This window comes from Ostrinia furnacalis, unplaced genomic scaffold (assembly GCF_004193835.3).
Source record: "Ostrinia furnacalis isolate ACB-3 unplaced genomic scaffold, ASM419383v2 OfSCF3137, whole genome shotgun sequence".
Lineage (NCBI taxonomy): Eukaryota > Metazoa > Arthropoda > Insecta > Lepidoptera > Crambidae > Ostrinia > Ostrinia furnacalis.
Window position 1 is genome coordinate 16,796 of NW_021133376.1, and position 27,115 is coordinate 43,910.

General features: G+C 44.7%; 1 protein-coding gene across 1 annotated transcript in view; it reads left to right on the forward strand.

Annotated features, from left to right (window-relative positions):
• LOC114357335 (ubiquitin carboxyl-terminal hydrolase 32-like) overlaps positions 1-23,037 on the forward strand; it is a gene marked incomplete at its 5' end in the record, with an annotated part of 39,829 nt that extends 16,792 nt beyond the window's left edge. Inside the window, 17 exons of the mRNA XM_028310904.1 lie at positions 1,237-1,411; positions 2,987-3,152; positions 4,552-4,684; positions 5,703-5,764; positions 6,367-6,512; positions 7,673-7,776; positions 8,676-8,810; positions 9,647-9,829; positions 10,175-10,447; positions 11,372-11,637; positions 11,868-11,901; positions 13,270-13,404; positions 14,221-14,403; positions 14,740-15,012; positions 15,584-15,760; positions 16,858-17,021; positions 19,748-23,037. Of these exons, the coding sequence (XP_028166705.1) occupies positions 1,237-1,411; positions 2,987-3,152; positions 4,552-4,684; positions 5,703-5,764; positions 6,367-6,512; positions 7,673-7,776; positions 8,676-8,810; positions 9,647-9,829; positions 10,175-10,447; positions 11,372-11,637; positions 11,868-11,901; positions 13,270-13,404; positions 14,221-14,403; positions 14,740-15,012; positions 15,584-15,760; positions 16,858-17,021; positions 19,748-19,847 (2,709 nt within the window). The remainder of the gene's footprint in view (positions 1-1,236; positions 1,412-2,986; positions 3,153-4,551; positions 4,685-5,702; positions 5,765-6,366; positions 6,513-7,672; positions 7,777-8,675; positions 8,811-9,646; positions 9,830-10,174; positions 10,448-11,371; positions 11,638-11,867; positions 11,902-13,269; positions 13,405-14,220; positions 14,404-14,739; positions 15,013-15,583; positions 15,761-16,857; positions 17,022-19,747) is intronic.
• Between the last annotated feature and the right edge of the window lie 4,078 nt (positions 23,038-27,115).

Here is a 27,115-nt window from a genome sequence, read left to right on the forward strand (position 1 = left end):
ACTGTAGATAAAATCATCCGATCATCCACCCATTGTGTGTTTTTGATTTGTGGAAATATTCCTCCTGCTATGCTGTGTGTAGGCTATTTTGTGTATAGTAGAAAGGTAGATTTTTGTATAGGTTACGGGCATTTATTCTTACTTTATAACTTGAGCTGGTTCGTACATCAACTAATTAGTCACAATTTTTAATCATAACTTCAAGTAATGTCCCTTGTTTGCAAACTTAACTTTTTCACTTCATAAATAGTCAATTTGGAATTTAGTGATAAGTGTAAGCTTTGATTGAAAGGGATGCAATTTAATCATCCGTCACATCTAGTTACCACTGTAATTCGGTGGCTGATTAAAATAATGGTATTTCGTTGAAAAGCTATGTTAAAAATAATTACGATACTGTAAGGTTACTCTGATAAACGTTATCCGTAGTTTCGAATGTCGCCTTCCCTCTCTTGTCAAGCGAGATGCGAGCATGAGCGACGGTGATAGACTTGAAACTACGTAAACAGCGTATCGGAGTAGCCTGCTGTTTATCGAAAGTTAGTACAAGTATTTGTCTTTTGAAAATACCTCTAAAATTACTTACATCGTTTCTATACTGGTCATCACAAAAACCGGCCCACCTACGTTTTACAAGAAAACTCGTTTCTACTGACACAATCATGGTGCCCCAACAATATTGGTGTCATTTGAAAGCCCAATAAATATCCTTAAAGAAAAACACATGGCATTTCCTAATAAACGATTAACATATACAATAAATGTGACTTGAAAAACTTGAAAAACAGACCTCACTTTGGGCTCACCTCTGGGATCAATTAGACCAATTTTTATGGTTATAAAACCAAATAATGATCTCACGTGTCCTCTTTAACAGATGGATAGCGATTAATCCCAACTTAACATTTTTATAGCCATAAAAGTTGGCTCAAGCGTAACTACCTATTTTTTGAAGAAGTGACTCTGGATTCTTCTACAGACACATTTTTGGGGTAAACACTTTTCCTTTAATGAAATGAAGTTTAGAACTAGGCTTTTAAATGGTAATATAGTATAGTAATATTGGTGGGAAGTGAGGATGCATACGTTTGAAAGTGCTTGTCGCGGGTGGGTCGATTTTTATTATGACCAGTGTATATCTTTTAAAAATACCCCTAAAAGTACATAATTTCTTTTTCAACGAGCCAGCTCTCCCTGTCCGTTCAACAATAACATACTAACGCCCTGCCCTTCCAGAGATCGCGCTCCGAGATCCTCATGTCGCAGAGTCCCCCTTCAGCCTTCTACAGCAGGCCCGACGCGGCCGACGGGCCCGATGCGACCGACGGGCCTGACGGGCCCGATGCGACGGAGGAGGCCCGTGGAGACCCGCGAAGTCGGACGCTACCTAGGGAGCTTCGAAGAGAATTGGGTATTTGAGAAAATATGTCATTGTTAATGTATTTTTAAAATTGTATGTTTGTATTCTGTGCCAAAACCTCTTTAAATTTTTTTCTTCAATTACTTAGAAACGTTGAAAAAGACCACGTGACCACAAACGCGTCACAATTGATCGCCATACTTGTGACGTCATGTGCTAAAATAATTTTTCGATAGTAGTGTCAACCGTTTCTATTTAAAGTGACGAAAAATATGTGTTTTACAATGAGAAAGATTTAGGGTGGGTTGCACCACCTATCTTTAACGTTAACTATGACTATAACCAGAGCTTTTTGTATGGAATTTGACATATTTTTGACGTTTGTCAAAGTTAAAGTAAGATGGTGCAACCCAGCCTTAGACATTGTGATATTACTCATGCTCGAGTTTTTACTGAAACTGCCAATTCATCTTTTTCCTTGAGGGAAAAAATTTGCCCCCATTACCTTTTACCATTGTCGTTCTTATCGTTAAATCGCACAAAACTATAGTTCCAAAATACTGAACTGTCCTATCGATGACATTGACAGCGGGGCGCCACCATCTATACCGAATCGCTGGTTCCGATTTTTGCCATATTGGAAACCATAAAGTTGAACGATGGTAGCGCCCCCCTGTCATTGAGTTTGGCGGGACAGTTCAGCGTGGGTCATCTATACACAGAACTCAACACAACATCCATCAAAATCAATTTTCATTGTCATTTTTGGTGCAACAGTCATCTTGACATTTACTTTTTTTAAGGCAAAGGAAATTACATTATGCACCCAAACCACATAATAGTCCAAATATCTTTTTTGTCTTTAATAATAACCCAAAAATACAAAAAGACATCAGTTTTGATCAACTAGGTGTTTCTAGTGGCACTAAATTAATGACTGAGACGTTTGATGACTTTAATTAGGTTTTTATTTAAAGCATACTTAGAATTGCTCTAGGGCCTTTGAGAAACCTTTTTTATTATTCAAGTAGGTCAGACTAGTGGTATGTTATGAATAATTCATTTTCAATTGTGTAAAAACTTTTTAACAGATCCTACTTACTATTTATTACATCGATTTTAAAAAACAGAAACGTCACGGTGACAAATGTCGCGATGATCGCTGATCGCTGCGTGCAGACGCTGCATAGATCGCCGCGACCAATGACAGGACGCGTTGATGTGAACACATCGCTACAAATTCATACACGCTGTCTGGTCGCCATCGCCATCGTCATCGTGCACGCCGGCTGCACGCGTTGGTCTGGTCTAACCTTAAGCGATCGCATGAGATCGCGGTAACAATAAAATTGATTAGTATTGATGATACTTGAAGGGCTACAACACGTAAAGTCCGGTCGCCGAGCAGATAGAATTGCATCCAATGACCCCAAGCTACACATCCTTATCACGCGACTTTGCGACGGGCGGCCGCAGTGAGTGTTCGAGCGCGACAGCAATATAATTACGTGCGAGTGATAAGGACGGGTATTTTGGGGTCATTGAACGAAATTCTATCTGCTCGGCGACTGGACTTTAGATGATATTTCTATGTATAACAAAGTTTTTTTTTTCTAAAACCCATAGACAACGGCTCGCCCACGCTCAGCGTGCGGTCATTGACGCTCAAGCCGGGCAGCCCAGCGCTGGGCAAGGCGCGCTTCGGCTCGTCGCCCTCCAACATGTGTGGGATGGACGCGCCGACCGGACACGTGCAGGTCGGACGCTTACAGTACCTGGTCGCCGTGCACAGGTCAGTGTAGGATGTCTGCCTACTATAGTCTGGTCTGTGAGCACGTAGAATTTTGTCCAATGACCCCAAGCTACCCATCCTTATCGCTCGCGCGTAATTATGTTGCTATCGCGCACACTCACAGCGGGTGCCAGTCGCACAGTCGCGACAGCAATATAGTTACGCGCGAGCGATAAGGATGGGTAGCTTGGGGTCATTGGACAAAATTTTACGTGCTCACGGACCGGGCTTTACAGGTTTAATTTTCTTTTAAATGTGTTCTGGTTTTTCTAAGATCGATCCTTGAGTGTTGAAATAGATGTCATTATTGTTCAAATTGATTTATTGTAGAAATCAATCTTGTATCCTGTCAAAAATGAATGAGAAAAAACGGTGAATGAGGTTTTTTATTATAAAAACTGCCTCTCAAAATATATTTGTTTTGTTGTCACCACAGCCAGACACAGTTTAAAAAAAACATTCGCGCATCACTGAAGCCACTAGTTTTTCGGTACCTGAAAATGTTTTGGTACACACAACACATCAAAATAAGCTAGAGTCTTATGAATTTGCAATAAGTACTATTTCGCAACAAAAATGAATCTTTCAAATAAACAGTAAACCATCGTTTGTTTTTGCTACACAAAATCTATGGGAGAGCCTCGTTTTGACAGCTCAAAAACATGTGTCATTGACTAGTGCAGTGGTTCCCAAAGTTGTCTGGTTCCCAAACGCATCTACTAATACAAGTTCCCAAACGCATCTACTAATACAAGTTCCCAAACTCGGGACCCACCTAGTATAGGAAATTTCGCCCACTGCCAAGCGGTTGGATCGGTAGGGTGGTGTGTTGTTCTACAGGCAGGGCCCACTCAATGTTCGCTCGCGACTCACCACTGGGTCGCGACCCATAGTTTGGGAAACCCTGGACTAGTGTGTCAAGTCCCCTATGGTTTACGTGACCATTTATTTTCTGTGCCAGAGCGGGACAACTGAGGAATAGTTCTAAAAAAAACCTGCGAAACTGTTGCGTTACTTCCTGGCAGACATATACATGTACTCGATAAGTATGGAAAAGTTTGTTACATCAAGAGTGTTGGTACGAAAGTGCTGGAATAATTCGAGCCAACGGTTTTCAGTAGTAACATACTCGGCATTCCAGCCAGAGATCTTTTCATCTCTCACAAACTTAGAAATAAGTGCAAACTCATCAAAGACTTATCTTGTCGCACTGTCTCGGCCGCCGCACGATTCGCACTGTGTCGCCCGCGCTGTTGTTACATTTAATAACGATATATACATTCTTAAAGCTAAAGCGGGACGTTTTTGCTCTTGCGGGGGACAGCGGGACAGACAGTCTGAAAGCGGGACAGTCCCGCCCGAAGCGGGACGTATGGTCACATTACCTATGGTCCCTCAGGAAGCAGTGCCGCATGGACGCGTACTTCCTGTCGTCGCAGCGCTGCAAGCCGGCGCTGTTCGGCGTGCCCCTCCTCGTCGGGCTGCGCGAGGGCATGAGCGGCCGCGACATCTACGCCGCCGTCTGGACGCAGGTAACCTTAGAGCATAATGAAAAGGAAGGATACGGCAATTGTGCTTATAATAATAAGCCTTTTATTTCCGAACATTTTTACATTTTACATTTAACACTTTCTGAATTTAGGATAACACTTATATAAACAAATACTTAACTTAAAAAGCTTTCACAAAATGTCTGAAATTTCGGTGTGCCTATTGGCAAAGGCCTCCTCCAACTCCTTCCATTGCCTTCTGTCCTCCGCCACTCTCATCCATAGAGGTCCTGCGGTCAACCTCAATTCATCCTCCCATCTTGAAGCCTTTTGCGACCTCGGTTTCTGGCGCTATCTCTTGGGTACCACACTGTCAACCGTTTACACCACTTCTCCTTGTTACAGCGTAGCATATGTCCCGCCCATCTCCATTTGAGTTGATCGATGCGTGTCAGGATGTCTGTTAGTTTCGTTTTGCACCTGATGTCTGCATTTCTGGTCTTGTCCATTAGTTTCAATCCTAGCATGCTCCTTTCCATTCCTCTCTGTTATGTAATTGTGCTTACGTTGTTGAAAAAACAAGGCCCTGACATCATGGCGAATGTCAAATTGTCAGTGAGTATTCCGTCAGAAATGCTGTCGTGGCACGTCATTTAAGCATCACATATTTCAGACGCTTTTACCGTATTTTCCCTTTTGTTTGAATCAAAGGTTTCAACCTTTTACTGGTACTGGCTGATTTTTACCATCATTATTGAGATTTATTGTGTCGAAATACTTGTACATGTCATTTGCTATTGTTTCATCACAGACGTTTCAAACTTCATAGTTATTTTTTACTATCAAATTACTTACCTTCGCATTTATTTTATTTATTTCAAACTTACATGCACATAGAACAGTGTACATAAGGCGCATTATTGTAATACATTTTCAAATAATACCAAATATTGATCAAACCTGAGTTTTATTGGCTCCGAATGTTAGCGAAGACAAATTCAAAACTAAAGAAAAGTCAATTTTTCAAGACTGAAAATAATAACTTTCATCGTTCTTACAGGTCTCGAGGCTACTCAGCGCGAGGCCACCTACGCACGAAACGTCAAATCATGCCACTGATTGGTGAGTTTAAAATAAAAATGTAGCGTGATTTAGAATCATTGTTGTGGAACCTTTGGATGTCTTTACTGCCTACCATACAATGCCGGTAGCTATCAAGTTAGTCCGCGTGCATATAATTTAGGGATTGTATTCTTCAATTAACCATGCCTACTACAACTACGGGTTTGATTAGAACGCCTTCACTAGTTTTATCTTACTTTGATAACATTATCGTACTCCACCCTTTTGTCGAGCATTTATCTAGACGACATCTTAGTCATTGCAATGAATTTCAATGACAGAAAAATCCCACACTTCTGTCTGACTTTGTCATTGTCACGTCAGCTGCCAAGATGTTTGTGAATTTAAATACGTTAAGAATCTATTGGGGGGTGGGTTCGAGTCCTTGGATGGTCCTTCAGCATGTTTTATTGAGTACGGGTTCAGTTTTTTATATGACTTATGACACTCAGCAAAAATTTGGCTTTTTATTGGTGAAAGAATTTTAAAAATGGTTCAGTAGATCCCGAGATTACCCCTTACAATTTAACAAATATACAAACACACAAACTTTATCTCTTTAGAATATTAGTATAGATATAAAAGCTTGTTGTTGTATACAGCGACGACAGCCTGGGCTACGAGTTCCCGTTCACGCTGCGGCTGGTGAGCGGGCCGCTGGGCGCGTGGTGCGGCGCCTGCGCCTGGCCCGCGCTGTGCCGCGGCTGCGCGCTGCCCACGCACGCCGCGCCGCTCGTGCTGTGCTGCCGTGAGTACTGTGACGTCACCGCGGGCGCGTGGTGCGGCGCCTGCGCCTGGCCCGCGCTGTGCCGCGGCTGCGCGCTGCCCACGCACGCCGCGCTGCTCGTGCTGTGCTGCCGTGAGTACTGTGACGTCACCGCGGCAGTGTACAGCACCCGACTTGTGTATTGTACAGCGGACGGCGTCGTGTGTATATAGCTGACGTCGTGTGTATACAGCTGACGTCGTATGTATATAGTTGCCGTCGTATGTATACAGCTGACATCGTATGTATACAGCTGACGTGTGTATACAGCTTACGTGTGTATACAGCTGACTTCGTATGTATACAGCTGACATCGTATGTATACAGCTGACGTGTGTATACAGCTGACTTCGTATGTATACAGCTGACGTCGTATTTATAAAGCTGGCGTCGCATTTTCATAGTACCAGACGTACACCCCTCGCACGAATTGGTCACATAATACATATCGTATACAATTGACATCATTGCAAACCCAAAATAGGAAAAAATACATTGCACACAATAAATAATTAATTTTATAATTTAGAAAAACTATTTGACTTTAAACCAATTTGTTGGCTACTGCTATAAATTTCAATTTATATAGACTACTAGTATTTGCCCGCGGCTTCACCCGTGTGAAATTTATATTTCACAGATCGTTATAAATTATAGCCTGTATGTTATTCTGGGTTATAAACAACAGTACTGTAAAGTTTCATCAAAATCCGTTCAGTAGTTTTTACTTGAAAGAGTACCAAACATCTACACAAACTTTCGCATTTATAATATTAGTCGTCGGCCGTTTGGTGTAGTGGTTCGAAACGGACTACTATTCCGGAGGTTACGGGTTCGATTCCCGCACAGTACAAACATTTGTGTGTATGAACATATTTGTTTGTATCGGACTGGGTGTTTTCTATGTATAATATGTATGTATTTACAAAAAAAAAAAGTATTTATGTATGTTTATATCCGTTGTCTAGTACCCATAGTACAAGCTTTGCTTAGTTTGGAACTAGAAGCGCAGTGTAAAATGTCCAAGGATATTTATTTATTAGTAGGATAATTTAGCAAAACTACTTGACTAAACCAATTTGTTGGCTACTGCTATAAATTGCAATAGCCTACAACGCGCTCATGCACTTCTTGTGTTGCAGGCGAGTGCAGTCGCGGACGGCGGCCGAGCGCGGAGGCAGCGCAGAGTTCGCCCGCCGCCGCCGCCAAGCTTCAGCGACACGCCAGCGCTCGCTTTGCACACCAGGTCAGTGACTAATATGCTCTGCAATTGTTCAATAAAAAAATCTTCTTGATCGTTCATCATCATCATCATCAATTCAGCGACAGGACGTCCACTGCTGAACATATGCCTCCCCCAATGACTTCCACATCGCATGTTTGGTAGCGGCCTGCATCCAGCGCTTTCCCGCTACCTTCATCAGGTCGGTCCACCTTGTGGGTGGAGATCTTGATCGTTACTTAATCATAAATTAATAATATCACATATTATTATACGATTACGATACGACGCATACGACCTGCAAGCTTTCAAGAGGAGAGCGTATCTTCACCTTAGGCCGGCAACGCACCTGTGACGCCCCTGGGTCTGCGGGTGTCTATGGGCGACGGTAATCACTTACAAAATCTTGTCACATAAAATAAAAAATCTGTTGCATAATGTGCTGTTTGTTTTCCATGAAATAAATAAGTATTTAATACGTTTGTTTAGAATTGATGATTGTCCAAAGTCCGCGACACTCGGTGGCACCAACTTGATACAAATCTATTACTAATGTTAGTGGCCACCACAAACTGATGATGGCAGCCACCGACTTCCTTCGTGGGCGTGATGCCAAAATTCAAATTCAAATATTTTATTCAGTACATAGGCCCTTTCCAGGGCATACACGTCCCAAATATAGCTTGCCCTACCACCACTTCGGGACAACATGGGCTGGTGCTGAGAAGAGGTGGCGGAAGAAACTCAGTCACCTTTGTCAGCCTCTTTTTCAATAAAATACAGTAATTTATATATAGTTTATATGACAAAGGGTCGACAGAAGAACTTCAGGTCGAAAGAAAGACTAAGCAAGCGATAAACCACTGTTGTCGGTGATCGGTTTACGCGGAACCTCATTGTAATACTGATGCATTTGCCCGCAGGATGAGTCAAACGACATCGCGGAGAACGGCGTGATCCAGCGGCTGGAAGTGAGTGGCGCGCGCCGCCGCTTATTGTTGGCCATCGACTGGGACCCCACCGCGCTGCATCTTCGCTACCAGAGCACCAGGGAGAAGGTATGGGAGTAACTAGCACTTCGAAAATGATCATTAAAAAATATTTATTCAGTATCTTCAATGTTTACATTATGTTTTCAAGTGGCTGAGGTCTCCTTTTACGAATAATACCTGTGTAAGGAGGCCCCGCTCTTTCTTAAAGTTACAAAGATACTTGTGTTAAACAAACCACTAAAACTCACAAGTACGTATTACTAGTACGAGAACAACGCTAGTTATCATTTGTTTGGTTACATTACATTAGTTTTTACAAACAAAAAGCTAGGTATTTACTGGCTGAGTTTTTAGATCCTGGCTACACAGGAGTTGCAGTGGTGGAGACGAGAGGTGGAAATTGATAGCCAGCACTGTTCACACTGTATTGACTGTAGCATCATTAGCGATGTGCTTTCCTCTGATAACAGACCCCCCTCATTGCTAGCAGAATTTCTAAGATTTCCTATGAATATTGGAGAACTTTGCAAAAAACACTGTCGGTCTGGGGAATCTTGCTCATCGTCATTCAGCTCAGAAGTGTTGTATCAATAGGGGCAACAGCCCCAGGTTGAGAAATCTGCCAAAAGCTTTCCTGGTATGACTACAAATGTAGAGGAATGTAGTCGCTCGAATCATTGTCATTGAAAGTCCAGTCGCCGAGCAGATAGAATTTCATCCAATGGCCCCAAGCTACCTATCCTTATCGCTCGCGCGTAATTATATTGCTGTCGCGACTGTGCGACGGGCGGCCGCAGTGAGTGTGCAGCTTGGGTCATCGGACGAAATTCTATCTGCTCGGCGACCGGACTTTAGCTCATGAACCAGCAACCAGAATATCACCAATACTCTATTGTCGTCAGGCGTGGATCGAGCACCCGTCGGTGAGCGAGTGCGGCGCGGCGGCGGCGGCCGTGGACCTGGCCTCGTGCCTGCGCGCCTTCACCAGCGACGAGCGCCTGGAGCAGCCCTACCACTGCCTCGCCTGCCGCTCGCACCAGCCCGCCAGCAAGGCGCTGCAGCTGTGGCGCGCGCCGCCCGTGCTCGTACGTATGCAGCCGCGTGTATACAGCGCCCGAGCGTGTATACAGCACCTGTAGTGTGTATACAGCACACGTCGCGTGTATACATCATCCGTCACGTGTATACAGCACACGTCGCGTGTATACTAAAGCATATGTCACGTGTATACAACACCGTCACGTGTAAACTGTCCACAGCATTATAAAAACACTAGACTTATTCATAATTTCAAGCGTATTATTCTTCAATCAAAGAGACAATATTAAAAAAACGCCTTGTTTTTCAAACCCATCGCATCACGTAACGACGTCAGCTATTTATATCACATTTCTCCTTACCCAAACTTCACCAGCCATTTCCACTTCCAGATAATCCACCTAAAGCGGTTCCAATACGTCAACAACAAATGGATCAAGTCCCAAAAGGTGGTCAACTTCCCGTTCGAAGACTTCGACCCGACTGAGTTCCTTGCGTCCGTGCCCAAGGAAACCATCCTCAGGCATAGAGAACTGACTGAGAGGAGAGCGTCGCTGTTTATGGATGTGGGGGATGCGATCACGGAGAGCGAGGACAGTGAGGATGAGGATGACAAAGGGGAGGAGGCGAAGGATGACAGCCAGCCGCCGAAGCAGAAGAGCAAGGTAAGATACGTTTGTAGCTACCTTACTTTAGGTTCAATACCAACTAAAGAAATCTTTTTTGGTTAGTCCAGTTTAGAAATAATCATACTCGTAATAATTTCTAATAAAAATCTGCGGGGGCAGGACAGATTATGTGGGATAATAGGGATGATGACTAGGTAATGAAATCGAGATTCTATTTAGTCCGTCAGTCAGATAATAAAAAAAAATTGAACACATTTTTTCATAATCGAATAATTACAGTATTATATTGAGTTGAAATGTCGCGTGGCGTCACTTGAGTAAAAAATCTACTCAAGCATGACGTAACGCGCCACTTCAACTCGATGTAGCAGTGTTATTATTTAATTATGAAAGAAAATAAAAAATATGAGTCTAATATTTTCTAATTTATCTGTCTGACGAACAAATAATTGAAATTTTGTCATCTAGACTATTGTCTATTCAGAAGGACGAGGGATACCTATTAAAGTTAATCCTGGTGCGGCTTTACTCACCTTAAATGAGAGAAACTTTTCGAATCTGGATAAAGCCTTTAACTACCAGTCCGTCCTATGGCCCTACTGGCTCCCCAGCATGGGAGGTGACAGGAGCAGTTGAGAGCATGCAGCTGTTCCTGTTCGATGCTGGTGATGGCCCGTTGGCATCACCGAGAAAAGGAAACAAAAGGCGATATACTGTTGCTTCTTCTGTTCCCTTAGTCGTTAGAGCGAAGATCATCCTTGCGTTCTCGCTCTGCAGTCTCCTTTTGCAACCCGGTGTCTTCGCGCTGACTACAATGTACGGTTCCATAACTCGCTGACTTCAGCACTGGCCCATTTATTGTCCTGAAGCAGTGGTAGGGTTAATACTGGGACGGTAAAAATGCTTTTTAAAAGCCTACTTGCATAAATGAGTTTTATGAGCATCCATTTACTCCTCTAGGCGCAGATGGCAGCCAAGCGGCGCGCGTCACTAGAGCGCGGTCGGCGAGCCCGCCTGCAGTCGGCCAGTTTAGCGGTAGCGCCCGTGGCCGACGACGACCTGCAGGACTTCCACGCGCACCGCCTGCAGCCCGGCACCGACCCCTTCCGCCTGCGCTACAACCTCTACGCCGTGGTGGTGAGTGACGTCACACCAGGCTCCACGCGCGCCGCCTGCAGCCCGGCACCGACCCCTTCCGCCTGCGCTACAACCTCTACGCCGTGGTGGTGAGTGACGTCACGCTTGCTTACATAGACCAGCGTGACGCCTGCGAAGTTACTCTGAAAAACGTTCGCTTCCACCTTCGACCTGATCATCACTTACCATCAGGTGAGATACAGGCCAAGAGCTTCCTCGTTGTGGATAAAAAAACATATCCCTATAACGTAAAGCGACATGCCAGCATGAGCGAAGGTGACAGGTAGACCAGAACTACGTAAATAGCGTTTTGGAGTAGGCCTGCTGTGGCGGACTACGCGCCGCCGCTGAACGTAAACCTCCCCCAAAGAACGCCACAAAAGCACGACCTCTCGCACTTTTAATTCTTTTCAGGTATATAATATTGATTATACTCGTGCTTCGTCCTCGNCAGCCACCGACCTCCTTCGTGGGCGTGATGCCAAAATTCAAATTCAAATATTTTATTCAGTACATAGGCCCTTTCCAGGGCACCTATACACGTCCCAAATATAGCTTGCCCTACCACCACTTCGGGACAACATTATGGGCTGGTGCTGAGAAGAGGTGGCGGAATAAACTCAGTCACCTTTGTCAGCCTCTTTTTCAATAAAATACAATAATTTATATACAGGCTGTCCCGTAATGTTTTTTCATCCAAATGACATTGGGAACTTTTTGCCCCACTTTTCGAAAAGTAGCGGACACAAACGAAACCTATCACAGATGATACATACTAATATCCAATGAATTTCCGTGCATTTTTTTTTCTCTCTTATATGGGAATATTGAGAAAATGAAGTTTTAATATTTTATTTTATTTTACATTTAGGTAACATTTTTGACGACCTCCGTGGCGGAGAGGCGCACACACCGGTTTTCAAGGTGTGCCGGGCCAATCCTGAGGTCCCGGGTTCGATTCCCGGCCGGGACAATAAATAGAAAACGATCTTTTCACATTGTCTCTGGTTTGGGTGTGTTGTGGTTCGTCGTTCCCGATTTCCATAACACAAATGCCTTAGCTACTTATTTTGGGTTGGAGTAATATATGAGATGTTGTCTAATTTTAATTTAAGTATTTATAATATTTTATTTTTATATATTATTTTATTTATATTTTTATTTATTTATATTATTTTATTTACTTTTATTGGTTACTCTGCAATGCCAAACAACATAACATGTAAAAATATCAAATCATTTTAGACAAATATATTTTCAACTTAGACTCGTCATATCTCAGAATTCCCATATCTCACAACATAGCGCTTTAAGTGAATATACCTACAAGTATAAAGCTTTGAAATAAAGTACGTTTCATCTTTGTCCGCCGTGGGGCATTTTCTCATATTAAAGTTCCCAATGTCCTTTGGAAAAAGGTAAGATTTGTGGCAACACGAGTAAAAAGACCGTCACCGGGAGTAGATTTTTTTTAAATGCCTATTATTTTGACAAAATGCCACATAGATTTTTTTTTATATTTTTCTGATAACCAGCATAACTTTCCTCAACACCCAGTTCCGGCTTGACGTTACATTACGGGACACCCTGTATAGTTTATATGACAAAGGGTCGACAGAAGAACTTCAGGTCGAAAGAAAGACTAAGCAAGCGATAAACCACTGTTGTCGGTGATCGGTTTACGTGGAACCTCATTGTAATACTGATGCATTTGCCCGCAGGATGAGTCAAACGACATCGCGGAGAACGGCGTGATCCAGCGGCTGGAAGTGAGTGGCGCGCGCCGCCGCTTATTGTTGGCCATCGACTGGGACCCCACCGCGCTGCATCTTCGCTACCAGAGCACGAGAGAGAAGGTATGGGAGTAGCTAGCACTTACTTGATTGGCCTTTAAATCCTGGCTACACAGAAGTTGACATTCCACCAGCTCGCACTAAGCGTTTCGTTAACTCTTTTATAATGCGAACAGCTAGGGACTGGAATTCGCTGTCTGCTGCTTTCTTTACATTATAATCCGGACTATTTCAAGGCGGGAGTGAATGAAAGGCACTTACAGGGCAGATATGTACCACCCTAGACTGTATCTTATTTAACACTAGGTGCGATTGCGGGGAAATAAAAAAAGCTAGAACACTTTACTAGATGGGTATTTAGATACACAGAAGTTGCAGCGGTGAAGACGAGATGGAAATTGATAGCCAGCACTGTTTACACTGCATTGACTGTAGCATCATTAGCGATGTGCCTGCCACTGATAACAGACCTTCCCGCATTGCAAGCAGCGCACCTAGGATTTCCTAAGAATATTAGGGAACGTTGCAAGAAACATTGCCGGTCTGGGGAATCTTGCTTATCTCCATTCAGCTCAGAAGTGTTGTATCAACAGAGGCTACAGCCATAGGTTTGGAATACTTTCAATAGCCTTCCTGGAATGTCCAAATATTAGGGAATGTAGTAGCTCGAATCATTGTCATTTAAAATCCAGTCGCCGAGCAGATAGAATTTCGTCCAATGACCCCAAGCTACCCATCCTTATCGCTCGCGACTGTGCGACGGGCGGCCGCAGTGAATGTACAGCTTGGGGTCATCGGACGAAATTCTATCTGCTCGGCGACCGGACTTTAGCTCATGAACCAGCAACCAGAATATCACCAATACTCTATTGTCGTCAGGCGTGGATCGAGCACCCGTCGGTGAGCGAGTGCGGCGCGGCGGCGGCGGCCGTGGACCTGGCCTCGTGCCTGCGAGCCTTCACCAGCGACGAGCGCCTGGAGCAGCCCTACCACTGCCTCGCCTGCCGCTCGCACCAGCCCGCCAGCAAGGCGCTGCAGCTGTGGCGCGCGCCGCCCGTGCTCGTACGTATGCAGCCGCGTGTATACAGCACCCGTCACGTGTATACAGCACCCGTCACGTGTATACAGCACACGTCGCGTGTATACATCATCCGTCACGTGTATACAGCACACGTCGCGTGTATACTAAAGCATATGTCACGTGTATACAACACCGTCACGTGTAAACTGTCCACAGCATTATAAAAACACTAGACTACAAGCGTATCATTCTTCAATCAAAGAGATAATATTCTAAAAAACGCTATGTTTCTCTAACCCATCCCATCACGTAGCGACATCAGCTATTTATATCACATTTCTCCTTACCCAAACTTCACCAGCCATTTCCGCTTCCAGATAATCCACCTAAAGCGGTTCCAGTACGTCAACAACAAGTGGATCAAATCACAAAAGGTGGTGAACTTCCCGTTCGAAGACTTCGACCCGACTGAGTTCCTTGCGTCCGTGCCCAAGGAAACCATCCTCAGGCATAGAGAGCTGACTGAGAGGAGAGCGTCGTTGTTTATGGATGTGGGGGATGCGATCACGGAGAGCGAGGACAGTGAGGATGAGGATGACAAAGGGGAGGAGGCGAAGGATGACAGCCAGCCGCCGAAGCAGAAGAGCAAGGTAAGATACGTTTGTAGCTACCTTACTTTAGGTTCAATACAAACTGAAGAAATCTTTTTTGGTTAGTCCAGTTTAGAAACAATAATACTCGTAATAATTTGTAATAAAAATCTGCGGGGGGTAGGACAGATAATGTGGGATAATTGTCTATTCAGAAGGACGAGGAATGCCCATTAAAGTAATCCTGGTGTGGCTTTACACACCTTAAATGAGAGAAACTTTGGGAATTTGGACAAAGCCTTCAACTACCAGTCCTATGAATGGCCCTACTGCACGCTCGAGAAAGGAAACAAAAGGCGATAAATACTGTTGCTTTTGCTTCTTCTGTTCCCTCCGTCGTTAGAGCGAGGATCATCCTTGCGTTCGCGCTCTGCAGTCTCCTTTTGCAACCCGGTGTCTTCGTGCTGACTATAATGTACGGTTCCATAACACTGCCTTCAGCACTGGCCCATTTATTGTCCTGAAGCAGTGGTAGGGTTAATACTGGGACGGTAAAAGTGCTTTTTAAAAGCCTACTTGCATAAATAAATGAGTTTTATGTGTTTTTATGAGCATCCATTTACTCCGCTAGGCGCAGATGGCAGCCAAGCGACGTGCCTCACTTGAGCGTGGTCGGCGGGCTCGCCTGCAGTCGGCCAGTTTAGCGGTAGCGCCCGTGGCCGACGACGACCTGCAGGACTTCCACGCGCACCGCCTGCAGCCCGGCACCGACCCCTTCCGCCTGCGCTACAACCTCTACGCCGTGGTGGTGAGTGACGTCACACCAGGCCCCACGCGCGCCGCCTGCAGCCCGGCACCGACCCCTTCCGCCTGCGCTACAACCTCTACGCCGTGGTGGTGAGTGACGTCACACCAGGCCCCACGCGCGCCGCCTGCAGCCCGGCACCGACCCCTTCCGCCTGCGCTACAACCTCTACGCCGTGGTGGTGAGTGACGTCACACCAGGCCCCACGCGCGCCGCCTGCAGCCCGGCACCGACCCCTTCCGCCTGCGCTACAACCTCTACGCCGTGGTGGTGAGTGACGTCACACCAGGCCCCACGCGCGCCGCCTGCAGCCCGGCACCGACCCCTTCCGCCTGCGCTACAACCTCTACGCCGTGATGGTGAGTGACGTCACGCTCGATAATATGAAACCAGCGTGACATCTGCGGAGTTACTCTAAAAAACGTTCGCTTCCACCTTCGGCCTGATCATCACCTACCATCAGGTGAGATACAGACCAAGAGCTTCCTCGTTGTGGATAAAAAAACATTTCCCTATAACGTAAAGCGAGATGCCAGCATGAGCGAAGGTGACAGGTAGACCAGAACTACGTAAATAGCGTTTTAGAGTAGGCCTGCTGTGGCGGACTACGCGCCGCCGCTGGACGTAAACATCCCCCAAAGAACGCCACAAAAGCACGATCTCTTGCACTTTTAATTCGTTTCGGTTAATAATTGATCTATCAAGCTTTATAGTCCGATCGCCGAGCACATAGAATTTCGTCCAATGACCCCAAGTTACCGTGCGACGGGCAGCCGCAGTCAGTGTGCGAGATATTGCTATTGCGCTCACACACTCACTGCAGGCGCCCGTCGCACAGTCGCGACAGCAATATACGCGCGAGCGATAAGGATGGGTAGCTTGGGGTCATTGAACGAAATTTTATCTGCTCGGCGACCGGACATTAGTACGTCGACGCGGCGCGTGCTGAACGCCGAATCTACAAAGCGCGTTCGACATCCGCTCAGTATTAGCGTTGCTGCACTAGTGTTAGGGGTCCTTCTGCCTGTATCCATTTACACTTATTTTTGTCCCACTCTCCCACTACTATGATATTAACAACAGTATCGTTTCTTCTTCAGTCTCACTCGGGCCAACTAAGCGGCGGGCACTACGTAGCATACGCACGCAACCCGTCCGGCGCCTGGCTGTGCTACAACGACAGCTCCTGCCGCGAGGTGGACCCGCGCCGCGCCATCGACCCCGCCGCCGCCTACCTGCTGTTCTACGAGCGCCAGGGGCTCAGGTAGCGTGCTCGCACACAGTGACGTCACAGGCTGGCTACAACGACAGCTCCTGCCGCGAGGTGGACCCGCGCCGCGCCATCGACCCCGCCGCCGCCTACCTGCTGTTCTACGAGCGCCAGGGGCTCAGGTAGCGTGCTCGCACACAGTGACGTCACAGGCTGGACACAACGACAGCTCCTGCCGCGAGCTCTATTAATAAGCGAGCTAACCTGCTGTCCTAGGTGAAAAACAACATGATGCAATGTAACTTCACGTGACGTATGACACATGTCATGACATGTCACTCTGAAAGCATTGTCGATGGTAATAGGCTAGTTTCCTAAAAAAAATTTTTTAGTCCGTCATGTTTAATATCAAAAAATATTGGACACATATTTTTATTTGTCAATCTAACAAATAATTACATAGTTATGGTGCGTTGAAGTTCCGCACGACGTCACAACGTGCGGCACTTTTATGCAAGCATTGACGTCACGGGCCTCTTCTTATGAACTTTGGCGCGCTTTATCTCTTTAAATATTCATTAGTTTTAAAAAGTGAAAAATACGTGTAGAGTATTTTTTGATAAGTTAACTGACGGACTAATTAAAACTCTTGCTTTTTGACCCAGGAAACATCCCTATTCTTCCCATGAACACATGCTTAATGAAGTAAAATAGGATTATGGCATAATTTTGGAACAACAGCGCAGTCGCATCTTTTGTAATCAATCAATACATCTTTTCCACACACATCTTAATCGCCGTTATGGCAATCAACTTACTCGTCTATGACTTTTCAAGTAAATTTTTATCTCGAAGAAATCCTTCATTTTATGGAGTTTGGTAATGATTGTGTTAGCTCAAAAGAACTTATTTGAACATGTAACCAGAGTAAATACAAATGAGTAGGTCATCTTCATAGAAACGCACCGAGCGCGGTTTTTATGTGAGCGCGCCAATATACGTATGCGGCGCGCACGCATACACTGATAAAATTCGGCGCAAGCACGACTGGCTCCCCGCTAATCCCCGTTAAATTTTGTCAGTGTGTGCGTGCGCGCAGCATACGTGTTAGCGCGCTCACATACAAACCGCGCCCGTGCGTTTCTATGAAGATGACCTACACATTTGTATTTATTCTGATATTGCGTTGCGTTGGGGTACCGCTCCGTTTAATCTGACGTGCGGACGCGGTGTCGCTGCGGCGTCGCTGCAGTGACGCACCACAACGTCAACGCTCTCTTGGCTAAAAAACTTATTTTAAAATGTAGTCATTTCTCTTCGTTCGTTCGTTTCAGCCGAAAGACGTCCACTGCTGGACAAAGGCCTCCCCCAAGGATTTCCACAAAGACCGGTCCTGCGCCGCTTGCATCCAGGTACCTCCCGCGACCTTCACCAGATCGTCGGTCCACCTAGTGGGAGGCCTGCCCACGATACGTCTCCCGGCTCGTGGTCGCCACTCAAGAACTTTCCTGCCCCAGCGGCCATCAGCTCTTCGAGCTATGTGCCCCGCCCACTGCCACTTGATTTTAGCGATTCTGCGGGCTATGTCAGTCACTCTGGTTCTCCTACGGATCTCCTCATTTCTGATTCGATCACGCAGGGAAACTCCGAGCATAGCACGCTCCATCGCTCTTTGGGTGACCTTGAGCCTTCTTATGAGGCCCATAGTAAGCGACCACGTCTCAGAGCCATACACCATCACTGGCAACACACACTGGTCAAATACTTTTGACTTGAGACACTGCGGTATTTCGGACGTGAGAATTTCGCGAAGCTTCCCGAACGCTGCCCAGCCGAGTTGGATTCGACGATTAACCTCTTTCTCGAAGTTGGACCTACCTAACTGGACTGTTTGTCCCAGGTATACATAATTGTCAACAACTTCGAGTGTAGTGTCTCCAACCTTCAGAGGAGTGGGTACAACACGGGCATTTGACATAATTTTTGTCTTGTCCATGTTCATTTTAAGACCCACTTGTTGAGAGGCTCTACTGAGGCCATCGAGCATTGTGTTTAGGTCCTCCACGGTCTCAGCCATGACTACGATATCGTCCGCGAAACGAAGGTGGGTGATATACTCGCCGTTGATATTTATGCCGAATCCGCTCCAGTCCAGAAGCTTGAAAACATCTTCCAGGGCGGTGGTGAACAGTTTCGGAGATATGACATCTCCCTGTCTCACCCCTCGCTGCAACTGGATAGGTTTCGAGTTCTGATCCTGGAGGCGGACCGACATTGTGGCGTTTTCGTACAAGCCCTTCAGCGCTTCGATGTATCTATAGTCAATTTGGCACCGTTGGAGAGACTGTAGCACTGCCCAGGTCTCGATCGAGTCGAAGGCTTTTTCATAGTCCACAAACGCCAGACAAAGTGGCTGATTATACTCCTCGGTCTTCTGTATAATCTGCCGTAGCGTATGTATGTGGTCTATGGTACTAAAGCCTTTTCGGAAACCGGCTTGTTCGGGAGGCTGGAAGTCGTCGAGCCTGCGAGCGAGACGATTCGTAATGACTCTCGAAAAGAGCTTGTAGACATGGCTCAGAAGTGAGATGGGTCTATAATTTTTCAACAAGGTTTTGTCGCCTTTTTTGAAAAAAAGTATCACCACACTTCTGTGCCATGCCNGATGATGATGATGAACATAGGCTAAGTGAAAATTGTTACTGAGACGATTATGGACCCCGGTCTGACAATATTTTTTTTTTAATTTCAATTTCAATTTCAATAACGTGTATCCACAGATACGACAAGTACCTACCAGAGGTGGTGGGCCCGCCGCCCGCGCGCGCGCCGCCCGACGCAGACGATCCCGATATGCCGCGAGCCTGCGCGCTTATGTGAGCCCACACGCGACACGACACGACACTCCACAGCACGACGACTGCTCGGCGCCTTGTTGAGGACCACGTGAGCCACGACACTGCTCGTCGTATTGGACGCCTTTTGAACATGTGAGCCACGACATTACGCGCCGCACTGCACGTCGTCGTGTTCGACGTATTGTTGAAGAACACGTGAGCCACGACACTGCACCGCACGACGACTGGTAGAAGCCTTGTTGAGGACCATGTGAGCCACAACACTACACCGCACGACGACTGGTCCAGGCCTTGTTGAAGACCATGTGAGCCACGACACTGCACCGCGCGACGACTGTTGGAAGCCTTGTTGAGGAGCATGTGAGTCACGACACTACACCGCACTGCTCGTCGTGTTGGACGCTTTGTTAAGGAACACGTGAGCCACGACACTGCACCGCACGACTGCGGGGTTACTCCGAGTAACGTTATCCGATGTTTCGAATGTTGCCATCCCTCTCATACAAAGCGAAATGCCAGCATGAGCGACTGTGACAGATAGACCCGAAACTACGTAAATAGTGTTTCGGAGTAGCTCTACTGATCGAGGCCTTGTTGAGGCCAAGTGAGCCACGGCACTACACCGCACTGCTCGTGACGTCGTTTTGGACGCCTTGTACCGCGCGCCACTGCACCGCGCGCCGACTGCTGGAAGCTCTTATTGAAGACCATGTGAGCCACAGCACTGCACGTCGTGTTGGGAGCATAAAGTTGATACATCCAGCGGAATACAGCAACAAAGGACTGAGCGAGCGAGATGCCACTAGCAGCAACACTGTGTGATAAAAAAAGACGTGATGCGACGTAACAGAACCGTTTGTTGCAACTATTTGACAGTTCATTAGCACTCATTGGCAAACTAAAAATTTGAGTTCTAAGATTTTTTCAGGTTATACGTGAAATCGTGGATGTTTATCAGATATACTTAGATCTTCAGAAACGTGGTGACTGGTTCAATGATTGAAACTAAAATAATCCTGAAAACTGACTCAAAAATGACATCCAGTGACATCCTAAAATCGATTTCATTTGACAGCTCGTGGTTGTTGCTCTATTCCGAAGGAATATCATCTTTACCGTTGGAGGATTTGTAAGCGCGAACATCATTTCCACAATAGCCAGGCAACGTAGTCATGTAATACGGTAACGTAATGCAGTTCTCGATACATTGGGGGACTAATAGAGTGACATTTTGCTCAACTGCATGCATATGGGAGAAATATGTCGGGTGCTCAAAAACTGGATATGTGTGAGAAATTAATGTCGGATGCTTCAACATTCTTAGGACCAGAACCACGAGGAATGAATGCTTGTAATGTTATCATAGATAGCTTGCTGTATTACGCAAGGTTGCTGCTATACTGACAAAAATGTTGCTCAATCACGAGGACTGTCTTTTTAAGGAATAGAGGCGTGGACGTATCCAAATTGTCAAGTGTGATATGAGAATATTATTTGGTAACAGATTACGGTGAAAATATTTAAAGGACTAAATTATTAAATACACACAACTCTCAAATAAGAGATACAAATATTTAGACATGTTGGCCTATTGAATGTGATAATTCTATACATAAACCAGATACATATATCTAGTTTAACCGCATAACCCAGACCAATAACAATATCATTCATTCAATCGTGACAAAAACGCAATATTGCATTACCCAAACCTTTTATCTAAACTCCTATATAGTCATTTATATGAAATAGTTGTTCAATCTATACCTTCACAGTACCTCACTTTTTCTACTTGCTACGACTAAAATTGCATTCCATCTTATGAGAATAGTGGGAGATTCAAATATATTAATGTATTTGTAAGCAAAATAATGTTGGTGTGATATAGGAAGTGTTAATTTTTGTCGTTATTATTTGTTAATAATTTGGCGCGTGTTATCTATGAAATTGATTTGTTTCTTAAATTTTATCTACTTACCTTGTACTTGAAATTGTTTGTTATGATGATGCTATCACTGTAAACAACTATGAGTCGAGCTAAGTCAGAAGTGTTTACATACGATGAAGTGCTAGCATGAAATTGTGTCGTGGCACTTCAGATTGCATCATTATTCACTTTGTTGTTGTTAAGCTTAGTTTTTCACTTCTCGTACAATACCTAAGTGAAATAAAAAATATCGCTATCGGATATTTACCAGCAGCTAATCGGAAATAATTTTCTTAAAAACTATTCTTACTTAATCATGTACGAATTATTCTTATGTCGTTATTTAAATATTGTTTGCGCGATAGAACAAACGCGAGGGGTCGCTAGCTGTTATTGTTTAATAAATTGTAATCGAGACTGATGTGATTGTAATATAATACTATAACAGTAATTACTCATTGATCTATTTTATATTCAATCGATAGATTATGATGACGATGCCCAGAATATTTTGTATCGATGTAAAAATACAATATGTATTAGGTACAGAAATATTTTCTACAATATCAAAGGAATAATAATACAAAATCTTTTTACTGTACATAAAACGCTACAAATTATTCTTCGCATCTGTAATAATATATTCTAGCGTGTCTAAAGACACGTATTAGTTTTTAATTTAGTAAAATTAAATTGCATTAAGTTTATAATAAACCATTATTGTAATAATTTAATTATTTTATAATTGATCGATGCTTGATGTCTGCATGAGCTTGCTAGTGTATGGAATGGGCTCAATATTTGTTATTTTTATTCTTATGATCATTACAAGGCTTAGGGCACAATGTCGTAAACTTGTAACCGTAGTGAGATAATTCATAGTATTAGTCTCTATATAAATTAATATATTTTTGTTAGAATGGATATGTACTCTGATATTACTGGTCTGCCGAGCGCGTCCGTGAAATGTTTGTAATTTTACAAAGATCAACTCTCATGATGATGTACAGACAACATCAAATACTTTCTGACACCCAAATTAACCAAAAAGTTCGCAACTGTAACACGTCTTTATTACAACTGGAATAAAGTTGGGGCGACCACGTTTGCGTTTTCCTTGGGGGTTCCAATCCAGAGCCTGCTTGGGGATGTGATCGGGATCCCTTCGGAGTGTTTTGGCCACTTTAGGTGTCACGAATTATTTGATGATGACTGTACCACGTACAGGCGCGCTCGGCAGTGTGATGGTGCGACACAGGGAATGGCTCGTAACGCAAACGTCGTTTGAAATCAAACCTAGACCTTATGTCAGGGTTTAGGCAGCATTGAAAGCACGATTTTGAGCGCAGCCGTTATTGAATTAATGTTACATTAAGGCATGTATGTATATATTTTTATGTTACGCGAACATAAGTTATACGACGAGCGTCAGTAATGTCAGCATGCTCCGTGCCATTGTTTCCTGTTCTCCTGTATACCAAAGCCAGCNTTTAATCATTAATCTATCAAGCATCCTTTATAGTCCGATCGCCGAGCACAGAGAATTTCGTCCAATGACCCCAAGTTACCGTGCGACGGGCGGCCGCAGTCAGTGTGTGAGATATCGCTATTGCGCTCGCACACTCACTGCGGGCGCGCGTCGCACAGTCGCGACAGCAATATACGCGCGAGCGATAAGGATGGGTGGGTAGCTTGGGGTCATTGGACGAAATTTTATCTGCTCGGCGACCGGACATTAGTACGTCGACGCGGCGCGTGCTGAACGCCGAATCTACAAAGCGCGTTCGACATCCGCTCAGTATTAGCGTTGCTGCACTAGTGTGAGGGGTCCTTCTGCCTTCCATTTACACTTATTTTTGTCCCACTCTCCCACTACTATGAAATTAACAACACTATCGTTTCTTCTTCAGTCGCACTCGGGTCAATTAAGCGGCGGGCACTACGTAGCATACGCGCGAAACCCATCAGGCGCCTGGCTGTGCTACAACGACAGCTCCTGCCGCGAGGTGGACCCGCGCCGCGCCATCGACCCCGCCGCCGCCTACCTGCTGTTCTACGAGCGCCAGGGGCTCAGGTATAATTTTATTTATATAGTCTGGTCTGTGAGCACGTAGAATTTTGTCCAATGACCCCAAGCTACATACTTATTGCTCGCGTATAATCATGTTGCTGTCGCACTCGCACACTCACTGCGGACGCGCGTCGCACAGTCGCGACAGCAATATAATTACGCACGAGCGATAAGGATGGGTAGCTTGCGGTCATTGGACAAAATTCGTTCAAAAGTTGAAATCGCTTATTAGTTGTCCGTGCTCAGAAAGAAGGACATTGGTGGATTTTAGTGGGTAGCCCCCTCCTTTCTGAAGCAGAGCCCCACATAACTCGTCGCCTGACCACAGCGATGGATATTAAAAAAAGGTATTCGACGGAACGCGATATCAAACGACGAGATACGAAATAACTTTACGTGACATATTATGACACATGTCGTGACACGCCACTCTGACAGCATATTCGATGGTAAGTAAGTCCTGTCATGATGAAGAATAAGTTTAAACCCTAAAGGCTTCCACAGACCAAACGCGGGTCAGTTGCAGCGCGGTTGAGGCACACTGAAAGCAGCGCAGGAGCAACGCGGGCCCGCGTTCGCTCCGCTTCTGTCCCGCACTGTTCTGCAGTTGCAGTGCGGCGCAGTTGGAGCGCGGGCCCACGTTCAAATTTGGTGTGACACACTTCAAAGAGTTTCTTGTATTACAACTTGCGCGGGCTCGCATTCTAACTGCGCTACTACTGCCTCGCGTTTGGTCTGCCCAAGCCTTAATTGTATAAAGTTCGGTTAATAACGAGGGTGTTAACTGAAAAAATGGGGAGATATTTTAAAAATAGTAATTTAAGTCATGTTCATGCACAGATACGACAAGTATCTGCCGGAGGTGGTGGGCCCGCCGCCCGCGCGCGCGCCGCCCGACGCCGACGACCCCGATATGCCGCGAGCCTGCGCGCTCATGTGAGCCCACACGCGACACGACACGACACTCCACCGCGCGACGACTGCTCGAGGCTTTGTTGAGGACTTTGTGATCCACGACACACCGCGCTACGACACGGCACTCCACAGCACGACTGGTCGACGCCTTGTTACGGAACACGTGAGCGACGACACTGCACGTCGTGTTGGACGCCTTGTTAAGCAACACGTGAGCCACGACATTGCACCACACTGCTCGTCGTGTTGGACGCCTTTTGAACATGTGAGCCACGACATTACGCGCCGCACTGCACGTCGTCATATTGGACGCCTTGTTAAGAAACACGTGAGCTACGACACTGCACCGCACGACGACTGCTGGAAGCCTTGTTGAGAACCTTGTGAGCCACAACACTCCACGTCGTGTTGAACGCCTTGTTGAGGAACACGTAAGCCACGACACTCCACCGCGCGACGGCTACTCGAGACCTTGTTGAGGACTTTGTAGCCACGACACACCGTACTACTCGTCGTGTTGGACGCTTTGTTAAGGACCACGTGAGCCACGACGCTCCACCGCACAGAGATGCCACTAGCAGCAACACTGTGTGATAAAAAGAGACGTGATGCGACGTAACAGAACCGTTTGTTGCAACTATTTGACAGTTCATTACCACTCATTGACACGCTGAAAATTTGAGCTCTACGATTTTTTCAGATTTTCCGTGAAATCGCGGATGTTTATCAATTATCAGATATACTTAGTGCTTCAGAAACGTGGTGACTGGTTCAGTGATTGAAATTATGCTGAAAATTGACACACAAGTGATCTCTTAAAATCGGTTTCATTTGACAGCTCGTGGTTGTTGCTCTATTCCAAAGGAATATTAACTTTATGGTTGGAGGACTTGTTCGCTCACAAGTCCTTTCCACAATAGCCAGGCAACGTAGTCATGTAATACGGTAACGTAATGCAGTTCTCGATACATTGGGGGACTAATAGAGTGACATTTTGCTCAACTGCATGCATATGGGAGAAATATGTCGGGTGCTCAAAAACTGGATATGTGTGAGAAATTAATGTCGGATGCTTCAACATTCTTAGGACCAGAACCACGAGGAATGAATGCTTGTAATGTTATCATAGATAGCTTGCTGTATTACGCAAGGTTGCTGCTATACTGACAAAAATGTTGCTCAATCAATAGAGGCGTGGACGTATCCAAATTGTCAAGAGTGATATGAGAATATTATTTGGTAACAGATTACGGTGAAAATATTTAAAGGACTAAATTATTAAATACACACAACTCTCAAATAAGAGATACAAATATTTAGACATGTTGGCCTATTGAATGTGATAATTCTATACATAAACCAGATATTAAAAATTAATTATCTAGTTTTGGCCGCATAACCCAGACCATTATCAATATCATTCATTCAATCGTGACAAAAACGCAATATTGCATTACCCAAACCTTTTATCTAAACTCCTATACAGTCATTTATATGAAATAGTTGTTCAATCTATACCTTCACAGTACCTCACTTTTTCTACTTGCTACGACTAAAATTGCATTCCATCTTATGAGAATAGTGGGAGATTCAAATATATTAATGTATTTGTAAGCAAAAATAATGTTGGTGTGATATAGGAAGTGTTATATTTTTGTCGTTATTATTTGTTAATGATTTGGCGCGTGTTATCTATGAAATTGATTTGTTTCTTAAATTTTATCTACTTATAACTTGTACTTGAATTTGTTTGTCATGATGATGCCGTCACTGTAAACAGCTACGATGAGTCGAACTAAGTCGGAAGTGTTTACATACGATGAAGTTCTAGCATGAAATTGTGTCGTGGCACTTCAGATTGCATCATTATTCACTTTGTTGTTGTTAAGCTTAGTTTTTTACTTCTCATACAATAAGTGAAATGAAAAATATCCAGCAGCTAATCGGAAATAATTTCTAAAAAACTATTCTTACTTAATCGTGTACGAATTATTCTTATGTCGTTATTTAAATATTGTTTGCGCGATAGAACAAACGCGAGGGTTCGCTAGCTGTTATTGTTTAATAAATTGTAATCGAGACTGATGTGATTGTAATATAATACTATAACATTAATTACTCATTGATCTATTTTATATTCAATCGATAGATTATGATGACGATGCCCAGAATATTTTGTATCGATGTAAAAATACTAAACGCGTTACAGAAATATTTTCTCCAATATCAAAGTAATAATAATACAAAATCTTTTTTACTGTACATAAAACGCTACAAATTATTCTTCGCATCTGTAATAATATATTCTAGCGTGTCTAAAGACACGTATTAGTTTTTAATTTAGTAAAATTAAATTGCATTAAGTTTATAATAAACC